Genomic DNA, 11430 nt, shown 5'->3' with positions numbered 1-11430 from the left:
TGCAAGGAATTGAGCTCAGGAGAGAGAAATTGAGACTTGTGAGAGAAACGGAGGAGTCGAAGATCATATTAAAAGACTCTAGCCTCTTAGATGATGCAGACAAGAAATGGTTGATCAACATAAAGAAGAGGACTAACAAGCACAACAATGGAGGCGTTTAATTCATTCATGTATCGCAAATCTATGTATGTATAAATTGTTGAATTTTATTTTGGCATGTGTTGAATTGTTGAAGCATGGTTTACTCTGTTTTGTCGAATTATTTAAGTGACGATGATTTGTGCTATATAATGGACATGCATAAATTTACATGTTTTTTTAGAATCAAATTTACATGGATATGAAGGTTTATATATGAAAAGTGTGGTCTTCCAGGAGAACAACATTTAGAGCTTTAAATTTGCCGAATGGGTTGTAGATGCCCTTGTAGTCCAAGTCGTCTCGCATTACCCATGAACATGCGGTCCGTTGTCTCGTGGCCACTTGTTGATGATTCAAGTGTTATTTCCAAGAAACGGACAATTCAATCCATGCGCGATTGGCTAGTGGAGTACAAGTAATTTCCACAAGGTTTACATTTCAAAACAGCTGCTGTCCCCACAAGCCATAGATTGGTCTACTTTAAATAAGCTCAGTAGCAGTGGAGTATTCGTTGCATTATTGGAAGGGATGTGTAGCAGGAGGAGGTCCGTCGCCCACGGCAGCCACCGGCTGCTCCCAGCGGACGCTGATGACGACGGCGAGTTCACCTGCGACGGCTGTCTGGTCGCCGGCGCCGGGCCCCGGTACCTGTGCGGCCACCCCGTCTGTGGCTTCAAGCTCCACGAGGTATGCGCGCGCAGCTTCCCCAGGACGCTCAAGTCCATCGTCCACTCCCAGCACAGGCTGAAACGGCGCGAGAGCGCTGGCGACGGCAACGTCAGGTGCGAGGTGTGCGGGGAGGACGTGAAGGGCGCGTGCTACGGCTGCAGCGCCGGTGGGTGCGCTTCCGCGACAGTCGTGGTGCACCCGCTCTGCGTCCGCCTGCCGCCCGTGGCGCGGGGTCCGGCCGCGGCGCACCCCTGCGGCCACGACGCGTGGCTCGTCAAGAAGTCGGATGGCGGCGCCGCGCCGGCGTCTATGTGCGCGGCCTCGATGTGGCGTGGAGGTACCGGTGCGGGACGTGCCGGGTGGACGTGCACCCGCGGTGCTTCGTGCCGCCCGCGGACCAGTGCCGCGGCGGCGAGGCGGCGGCCGCCTCCATGGGGAAGCGCTGCTGCCTCGTGTTTGGGCAGGACTTGACGAGCTGCCTCAACATCAGCTACTATTACCGTGGTGCTGGCTAGTATACTCAAAGAAAAAACAACCATGTTTTTTCAAACAAAAACAGCATGATCTTGCTACTATTCCACGTTACTACATATAGCAAATGGCATGGCATTTCTAATCAGGACCTATGAATAATACAAGTATAATACAATGCTTTACTGCGGGGAAGTTAAAACTTTGCATCATGGCAAGCTTTTGCTTGCCCTCCCATACAGAAAATTTCAGTTTACATCAAAGCTTCGAAGCTCAGCTGCTGATATCTGTTGTCCGCAACCGTTATAGATCTTCAGTTTTGAAGCTACTGCTTCACTCTGCCATGATCATTATTCCTGATGCTTACCTTGCCCTCTTCCTGCAAATAGTGACAGAATAAGAAAACCATGCTAGATACCTAACAGTTCCAGGTAGCAAATGGGCTAGTCGTCTGGAAACTTCAATGATAAGCATAAATGCAAGTTTGGCGGTTAACAGGCTGGTCCTCTGGAAACAAGACACTATTTTGAGAAGCTCGGGTTTATGTTTGCAGTTGCTACACAATTTGCTGAGTTGCCAAAATTCTTCTAGATCATACATCACAATTCACATCTCGCTGCACATTGATATCATTTTCACATTTCATATATTCAAAGACAACTTCATCAAGAATGGTTGCAGAGCTAACTAGGTTTGTTTTGTAATCCTGCTAAGCAGATAGAGGTGATGTATTCCAAAAGGGAAAATAAGTAATATATAGTACGCACACTCGTGCGTATTCGAGTCAAAAGGGAAAATAAGCTCAGCAGAAACAAAACTACCAGAATGACTTGCAATCTGGTTAGGTGGGAAAATCAAATCGTAAACATTAAGCAGGAACAACTACGGCAAATAGTACTCCCTCTGACCCACAAAGTTGTACTAAAGCAGCGTCAATTAGTATGGATCGGAGGGAGTATTAAAATTACAGTGACGGTTTTACTGTAGCTTCTTTTGGGAGGGATTAAAAGCAATGCGAAGCCACATTGTGGCTGTGGTGTGAAGCACCATCACATGTTTCTGGTGACCATATGTTGTGTTTATATGGATGTTTCGTGTGTGAAGCTTGACCTCAAGCTCACAGGGTATCATAACCAGAAATGATAAATTTGCCATATCCTTGCACTATGTTCAAGGCAAAAACAGAGGTTTTTTTTTTTGTAAATGACAAGAGTGATGTTCTGTGACTGTCTCAAAAAGCGGGCAGGTTAGCACCAAAATGCAATAATGTACAAGCAGGGAAAAGTGATCAATTTATAACTTTGGTGGGCGGCAAGTTAATGTAAATGCTATTCTCCATAATTCTCCGTTTTATGATGTTTTTCTGAAGTTCACCAAAATGTTGGGTGCTTTGCTGAAAGAATTACTTCACAAAAGAATCAGCAATTTGGAGCTGAGCAGGAAATGCAAAGCATAACTTCCAAAGCATTATATTTTGAAGTTCTGTACTGTGACTTTAAGAAGTTATTTGCTCAGGCTGTCCTGCGGAGTCTTGTCCATAGCTAAAACTTATCATCCCTTATGTGTTATGCATAAAAGGAATATATGAAAGAATATGTTTCCTCCTCACATTCTAATATTCCATACATGCAATCCACAGCTGTAAAGAAAATGTACCACATGCTAGCTTACAAGAAATTATATGCAAATCTAACAATTTTGAATGATGAACTTACCGAAGCTTTTCATGAGAATTGCTACAATGAAAAATACCTTGTGCCAAAATTAGCATGTCATGCTTAACTTAGATAAATGTATGGACAACAACTAATGATCATATATAGGTGCAAACTGTGTTGTTACGCCTATACAACAACAACACAACAACAAAGCCTTTAGTCCCAAACAAGTTGGGGTAGGCTAGAGGTGAAACCCATAAGATCTCGCAACCAACTCATGGCTCTGGCACATGGATAGCAAGCTTCCACGCACCCCTGTCCATAGCTAGCTCTTTGTCGATACTCCAATCCTTCAGGTCTCTCTTAACGGACTCCTCCCATGTCAAAATCGGTCGACCCCGCCCTCTCTTGACATTCTCCGCACGCTTTAGCCGTCCGCTATGCACTGGAGCTTCTGGAGGCCTGCGCTGAATATGCCCAAACCATCTCAAACGATGTTGGACAAACTTCTCCTCAATTGGTGCTATCCCAACTCTATCTCGTATATCATCATTCCGGACTCGATCCTTCCTCGTGTGGCCACACATCCATCTCAACATACGCATCTCCGCCACACCTAACTGTTGAACATGTCGCCTGTGCCAAACATTATTTTTCAAGAATAATATGAGGTACCCATGTATTCATATGGATCACCTATCACTGATTTGAGCATTGTAAGATCAATATAGTAGAAAATTGGCAATCAGTCATACTAAGAAATTATGACCAATTGGGTCCAAGATCTGACGAATGCTTACAAAGTAAAGTGAACAAGAATACACGAACTATTTACAACATAAGAGGGGGAACGTAGGTCTGTATTAACAAGAATAAACATAATAGTACTCTGTTTTGAACTATGATGCTCTGAACATACCTCGTTCGCATTCACAGGCTGCTCAAGCTCAAGTCTGTGGGCTGACATTCGAGCAATCTCAGAGATGGCCGTGTCGCAGACCTGCATATCATCACCAGCAAGCTCCTCATATGCAGCCTCGAATGCTTCCTGCCAGAACCGTGGAAGGCGTACCTCATCGCTGGTGCGTGTGTACATGTCCCACATCCGACCAACTAATTTCTCCCTTTCCTCCATCTCCTGCTCAGTTATAACAAGCCTATTTTCATTCAGAATCCAATAACCAAACAACTATAGTGTTATGCTTTCCAATGCCAACTATCAATACAATGAGCACCTTCTCAAATGATAAGAATTTTTTGGTGCGCAAAATTTGGGGGTGTTTAGTTTGTGGCTACACTTAAGTTGAATAAGAGAAGAGAAAAAAACATCGCAAAAAAAGTTCAAAAAATAATGGACGACAATAACTGCCACACGTGTGGCATCTAGGGGGTATGTGCCGCACGCCCCGTGTGGCATCGACACAGGCCCGCCCGCACGAGCACGTCCGCGCGCACCCCACCACAGCCCGCACGTTCGGTGTGCGGCGCAATCGCCCGCACTAGCACGTCCGTGCGAGCGACCTCACGGCCCGCACGACCCGTCTCGGCCCTCGCCCCTCCCCGCCTGCGAGCCACACGCCCCGCGTGGCAGTAACCACGCGTCCCGCCGCGATTGCCATGGTCCGAACCCTCTTCCATGTTTGTTTAACTGTAGTTGCCATGTCTGACAACTACAATTGCCATGGTTGCTCAACTGCAGTTGCCATCTCAGGTCAAGTGTCGGATGCCATTTTTGGGCAACTGTAGCTGTTGCCATGTATGGTCTGGTCTACTACAGTTGCCATGATTTGAAAAATTTAGGATTTGCCACCTACTAACACTAGACAGTTGCCATGTAGCACTACAAAAACATGGCAAAAAACATGTTCGGGTAAAAGAGAGAGTTGCCATCTGCTTACAAGCACACTAGGGCAGTTGCCATGTACCCTGCAAAATCACATGGCAACTGATAGCTTTTGGTGTGTGGGAGAGGAGACGGGCATGTGGGCGACGGTGGTATCTTTAGGAGTTGCCACCTACTAACACTAGACAGTTGCCATGTAGCGCTACAAAACAGACGCGTCAACAATAACATGTTCGGGGTAAAGAGAGTTGCCATCTGCTTATAATCACAAATAGGGCAGTTGCCACGCACTAGCACTGGACAGTTGCCATTTAGCGCTACAAAAACAGACGTGGCAACAATAACATGTTCGGGGTAAAGAGAGTTGCCATCTGCTTACAATCACAAATAGGGCAGTTGCCATGTACCCTGCAGAAAACATGGCAAATGACAACTCGGTGTGGGAGAGTGAGAAAAAGGGCAGTCATGGGAGATGGGGAACAGAAGTCGTGCGCGGCGTGCGGGCGCGACAGCAGTTCCACCGCACGCCCCGACTCGCAACCGGTCTCGTCCGAGGGAGAAACAGCGCGCAGGCAAACTACCTACACACCACACACCGGGCTTGTCCTACGTGGCACACCAAATCCATCTTTTGGTGTCAGGATTCGTGCAAAAAACAACCAACGACGATCCAGGCGTGTGGGCGAGTTGGAGACGTTCCACACGTGTGGGCGTTAGTGTTTCCGAAAATAATTAAGGAACGTATAGGAGCAACTACGTGTTCTAAGAAATGCTCTTGAGTTAGAGAACTTAGGCCATCTCTTTAGTTCCTGGCGAGATTGTGATTTGCAAAAATGTAGCAATAAAATTGTGGCATTCGTCAGACATTAAAATATAAGCGGATTTGTTTTCCAAAGAAATGTGGATAGCGCAACAATCCGGATGCCTTATCTAAAGGGCCTCCTGATCCGGATACAAGAAGAGATTCTTCACGGGCAGTCCTTGTTGTGAAACACACATTTGAGCTTGCGCGTACGAACAGACCATACATCAAGCACTTGGCAGGTAAGAATACGGAGGGGGTGCGAACTGCGAAACGAACAAAAGCAAAAAAAAATCTTACGAGGGAATCGAGATCGTCACGGAGTGGCGCGTCGAGGTCCCCTGAGACAGCGGCTGCTAGGTCGCCGGCTGACCAGCGGAGGGAGACGGAGGCGGCCGACATGGACCAGAGCGCGAGGAGCGCGATGGCGGCGAGGGCCCACACCTTGTACCGCCCCTTCCCGAGGAGCGCGGCCTCCGCGGCCCCGCCCGTGGAGGAGGCGGGGATGCTGATCTTAGTCGCCAGCAGAAGCGGCGCGGAGGCGTTGCTGTCGCCGGTGAGGGCCTTCATTGCTGCTGTCGGTGGGGGTGGGGGTGGGGCGGGAGTGTGTTCTTAGCAGCGAGCCGGTGGCGATGGGGTTGGCTTTTGTAGTTAGTGAGGTTGGCCGCGTGGGCCCTGGTTCCGATCCGATGCCACTATGAGAGCTGGTGGTGGCTCGGTTGAGCCTTGTGGTGAGCGTGGTGGTGGGAGCTGAACGGCTTGCCTCTAGTGGAGAAAAACCATCCAGGCCAACACCACTGTAGCAACTCAGTTGAAAAGAGTGAAATGCATAAGGCCGTCTTCAAAGGAGACCCTTCAACTTCGGTATATGTGTGGGTTGTAGTGTCTGAATCGTTTGTGTCAACTTTTGTCATCCAATGAAAACCCCATGGGGAGTTATACCGGTATCCGAACATCTACTTAAGCAACAAAAAGTTAGCACGTGGTCCTTCTCCTTTTTTCTTTCTGCACATGCATGGTCCCTTCCTCTCTCTCCTCCCAAGCCGATAAATAAGGATTAATTTATGAAACGAACTTGCTAAAACTCAGTCGACTGAGATTTAAAGAGGTCTGAGTCGACCTTGCAGCATTTTGTCCCATCGTTTGCAACATTTTTTTCTTGCCAGTTGCAACATCTGTCTTGCTAGTTGTAGCATGTCCTCCCTCATTTATTGTAGCACGTCATCTCACCGGTTGCAACATCCTTCTTTGACGGTTGTAGAATTTTTAGTCAGAACGAAATTAGCAAATGTTTCCATTGCTTGCAGTAATGTCGCAACAATTTTCATCACCATTTGCAGCATTTAGCCATGTCGCTTGCAGCACCACAATTACGCTGACGTCACTCGACTTAGACTTCGTTAAGTCTTAGTCGACCAAGTTAATAGGCCTTTTGTGAAAAGGGTTGGATGACTCTCTCCCACATTATGTCTGTGGACCATGTCTGAACATAAAAACAGACATATACCGTAATCATATGCCGGTCAGCTTTGGACATGCCTTAAAACCACTGTAATATAGGCGTTATTAGAAGAAAAGAAATCACAATGATAGCAGCTAGCAAAAAGCACCAAACGCAGAATTTATCTTTGACAGAAAGCACTAGCGTGTGTAGAGCCATGTTTTGACGTGGCAACAATCATGAGGATGGGTGGATAATGGTCGTTAAGGCTCGGTCGGACGAATGACTTTGAGTCGACCGAGATGAGTCGGACCGGTCTCACTCTTTCTCCTCTTGTTCTCTCTCTCCAATGGCGGGTGAAAGGGCATGTCTCTTTCTAATTAGTATTGTTGTTGATAACAATGTATTTTATGGACTAGTTGTACGCATTGAGCATTTTAGTCATTCATACCGATGGTACGAGACAGTTTTATTCCCCTTTATTAGGAAAAGAGCGAAGACGGATTTTCGCTTTTTTATTTGAGTAGTAGAAAATCCGTACTATTAAAATGGGATCCACAGTGAAATGTATGGGTGGATTCAACGCGTACACAACCTGTATGCACCCACGCTGCCTTCCTCAACCTTGTAGCATTTCTTCTGTTGTGTTCTGTCCTTACACCCTTTTACCAAGCGGTAGTACCACTGGTATCCACGGTAGTACCGCTTGTGTGGTACTTCCATGGTTGTACCATGTCCACTATCGTGAGGGTCTCTGTTGCCCTCTGGTAATTACCGGTAGTACCCCTGTCTCGCACGGTAGTACCATTTGTGCGGTACTTCTGCTTGAGTGCCGAGCATACTACCATGAGGGTCTTTGTTGCCCTTCTGTAATTGCCGGTAGTACCGCTTGTGTGGTACTTCCACTTTTGTGTCGCATGTACTATCATGGGAGTTTCGGTTATCCCACCTGCAATTCATGGTAGTACTGCTTACTTGTGCCGGCAGTACCACTCCGACAGTACTACCGCGCCAGTGTCGCGCTGGTCCTCGGTGGGTATCTGTAACTGAAGGAAAGATGCCCTAGAGGCAATAATACAATTGTTATTTTATATTTCCTTATATCATAATAAATGTTTATTATTCATTCTAGAATTGTATTAACCGGAAACTTTATACATGTGTGGATACATAGACAAAACACAATGTCCCTAGTAAGCCTCTACTAGACTAGCTCGTTAATCAAAGATGGTTAAGTTTCCTAACCATAGACATGTGTTGTCATTTGATGAACGGGATCACATCATTAGGAGAATGATGTGATGGACAAGACCCATCTGTTAGCTTAGCATAATGGTCGTTAAAATTTATTGCTATTGTTTTCTTCATGACTTATACATATTCCTTTGACTATGATACTATGCAACTCCCGGATACCAGAGGAATACCTTGTGTGCTATCAAACGTCACAACATAACTGGGTGATTATAAAGATGCTCTACAGGTATGTCCGAAGGTGTTTGTTGGGTTGGCATAGATCGAGATTAGGATTTATCACTCCGAGTATCAGAGAGGTATCTTTGGGGCCTCTCGGTAATGCACATCATGATAAGCCTTGCAAGCAATGTGACTAATGAGTTAGTTGCAGGATGATGCATTACAGAATGAGTAAAGAGACTTGCCGGTAACGAGATTGAACTAGGTATGAAGATACCGATGATCGAATCTCGGGCAAGTAACATACCGATGACAAAGGGAATAATGTATGTTGTCATAACGGTTTGACCGATAAAGATCTTCGTAGAATATGTGGGAACCAATATGAGCATCCAGGTTCCGCTATTGGTTATTGACTGGAGAGGTGTCTCGGTCATGTCTTGTCAGGACCCTGACTCAATGCCACATCGATCTAGCATGTAGCACCTCATATCACTTTGCGGCCTCACGCACGGTATCCCCACGGGTGTCGCCTTACCTTTGCCCGGGAACGTTTGCGCCTTTTGGCACACGGATATGACAGTGTCGCTAGCATCCATATGATAAGGAGCCCGGGCTGACATGGCTAGTCGTAAACCCAAAGTGGCACTAACTTACAGGTACATGCATCCATGACCCAGCATCGAACGTGTCGGTCATCAGCGAGTGAATCCAGGTTGTAGCACTGGGCTAACAGGACTCCGGTGAACCGGGCTGTAGCGGGCTAGCAGGACTCCGGTATTCATCGCGTGACATTTCCCCGAAGGGACAGACACAGGATCGAAGAAGGACACATGCCGGCCAGCCTAAGTGTTCCGGAGCAGTAGCAAGCTACCAGGGCTCAGTGGAAGCACTAGGAGACATTTCCCGGTAAGAGAGACTACTAAGGATAAACAACTAGATAGTCAGATCCCACACATAGCAATACACATTACACGTACGCATAACATGCAAGTATGTGTTGTACAACATGGCATCACAGCATAACTCAACAACTCATATAGATAAGGGCTCAGAAGAGCCATCATAGCATTTATTACAAACAGGGGTCACATGACCCAACATTCAGAGCAATCAAGCAACAAACGGAAGCATTACATGTCTGAGTACAGACATCTATAAATCAAAAAGGCTGAAAGCCTGACTATCTACAACGTCCGATCAAGATCGTAGCTGAGGGACTAGCTACTAGTCGAAGTCCACGAGAACACTAATAAGACCGAAGTCTCCGCTGCAAAAACATAAATAAAGCAACATGAGTACAAAGGTACTCAGCAAGACTTACATCAGATCCTATCATACATGCATTTGTATCAAGAGGGTAATGTGGGGTTTAGTTGCAGCAAGCCAGCTTTGACTCTGTGGCTATCCTGTTCTACGACTACCAGAAACTCTTGAGGTGATATGGCGCACACGAGTCCACTAATCACCACACAATACACTACTATGGATTCATCCCCGTCTCCCTACGAGAAGGTCATCCATAGCACTCACACTTGTCTTGAGCATTTTAGAGTATCCACTTCAAGTTGTCTATGTACCATGTAAGTATCCAAGAAGTCCATAACTGCGGACCCGGCTATTCGAATAGATCATGTTAACCCTGCAGGGGTGTACTTCTTCACACACGCTCTCGCCACTTACCGCCATGTACACGTCATGTATCTCGGCAACCTTCAAGCGGAAGCCTGGCGAGGGTGTCGGCCACGACCTGACTAACCACACAAGACTCTAATCCAGGTTTATCGCCTATTCGGGTTCCATCCGCAAGGAGATCCGGCCGGGGTGTCGCTCACGGCCCCAAACGATGTGTGCAAGGTTCCCGAGCCCACCATCCGGGTGCCACTCGGTACACCAGGCCACGTGTGCCTAGTCTGTCCCAAGCCCACCCTGCCGGGTGCCACTTGGTAGAAAAATAGCACTACCTACAAACACCAGAAACTAGTTGCGACTCCTGGACAGAGATCAAGTCGGTTAATAAGTCGAGAGGGCTTGGAGCGCCCGGAGCCCAATGTGTGGTAGTATCGAGTCATTGGACAACATACATAGAACTCGGTGCTTAAGGACGGTTCCAGTGAGACAACCCACCATGTACTCCTACATGGCCTCTCACCGCTACCTTTACCAAATCGTGTTCACACACTTCACTCTCAACATCAGAACATATCGTAACACTCCAATTCATTCCCAATGAACCAGACCTGACACAACTCTAAGCAATAGCAGGCATAGCATGGTAGGAACACAACATGGCTCAATCAACTCCTACACATGCTAGTGGGTTTCAACTATTTACTGTGGCAATGACAGGTCATGCAGAGGAATGGGTTCAACTACCGCAGCACAAAGTAGCAGATGAATCGTTGTTGTCCTAATGCAATAACTGAGAGCAGGAGCGGGAGAGTAGGATTGTATCGGAATGAACAAGGGGGTTTGCTTGCCTGGTAAATCAACAAGGGAGGCACTGCTTCATAGACAGGTACTCTGGAACAGCTCCGGAGCAGGACCTATCGAGAAGGAACGGTGCCGGCAATCAATACACAAACATATGCAACAATATGATGCATGAACATGGCATGAAGATGTGATGTTGTTTGAGCTAATGCAACTAGTAATCATTTGGTGTGAAGTCCATTTGAACCATAAGCTCAAATGCATCTCCAAAGTAAGCTCTTATATATGCCATAATGTGTTTTCTCATATTCAGCATGTATAAGTTGGTTTGTCATGCATGAAACTAGTACAGATGGATAGATTACATTTTTCTGATAATTTTTCATATATAAATTATTTTAATCTGAGCTACGGTTGAATTGATATGAATTTTTGAAGTTTAAATCAATTTCTGGAATTTCCTGATTTAATTTAAATCCAGAAATCATATTATTGCGCCAGCATGACGTCAGCACGACGTCAGCAGTCAACTGCGGCTGACTGGGGTCAAACCTGA

At 46.5% G+C, this 11430-nt stretch overlaps 1 protein-coding gene and 1 pseudogene across 3 annotated transcripts; one reads left to right on the top strand and one right to left on the bottom strand.

The window, feature by feature from the left end:
• The first annotated feature begins 452 nt into the window (after nt 1-452).
• Nucleotides 453-1325, top strand: LOC123189583 (uncharacterized; annotated as a pseudogene).
• A 5-nt stretch (nt 1326-1330) lies between these two features.
• LOC123189584 (uncharacterized) lies at nt 1331-6204 on the bottom strand. 3 transcript variants are annotated; one of them, XM_044602036.1, is made up of 4 exons: nt 5885-6204; nt 4012-4077; nt 3859-3939; nt 1331-1660 (listed from the first exon to the last, which is right to left on the bottom strand). In XM_044602036.1, exons 1-4 carry the CDS (start codon nt 6152-6154, stop codon nt 1607-1609), a joined length of 471 nt encoding a protein of 156 aa, XP_044457971.1. In that variant the 5' UTR covers nt 6155-6204; the 3' UTR covers nt 1331-1606. The 3 variants fall into 3 exon arrangements, with proteins under 3 accessions (XP_044457971.1, XP_044457970.1, XP_044457969.1); XM_044602035.1 differs by having other exon boundaries at nt 3859-4077; nt 5885-6202; XM_044602034.1 differs by lacking the exon at nt 1331-1660 and adding an exon at nt 3478-3575 and having other exon boundaries at nt 3859-4077; nt 5885-6203.
• Nucleotides 6205-11430: the final 5226 nt, after the last annotated feature.

The sequence above is a fragment of the Triticum aestivum genome, chromosome 2A (assembly GCF_018294505.1).
Source record: "Triticum aestivum cultivar Chinese Spring chromosome 2A, IWGSC CS RefSeq v2.1, whole genome shotgun sequence".
NCBI lineage: Eukaryota > Viridiplantae > Streptophyta > Magnoliopsida > Poales > Poaceae > Triticum > Triticum aestivum.
Note: the sequence above shows the minus strand (reverse complement) of the source record. Positions and strands in the feature narration are given on the sequence as shown.

Excerpts from the sequence above, each read along its gene's own strand:
- LOC123189584 (XM_044602034.1), bottom strand. The coding sequence starts at position 6,154 with ATGAAGGCCCTCACCGGCGACAGCAACGCCTCCGCGCCGCTTCTGCTG. Across the intron at positions 4,078-5,884 it reads GTGACGATCTCGATTCCCTC|GAGATGGAGGAAAGGGAGAA; the intron begins GTAAGATTTTTT and ends ATAACTGAGCAG. Across the intron at positions 3,576-3,858 it reads AGCCTGTGAATGCGAACGAG|GCGACATGTTCAACAGTTAG; the intron begins GTATGTTCAGAG and ends TGTTTGGCACAG.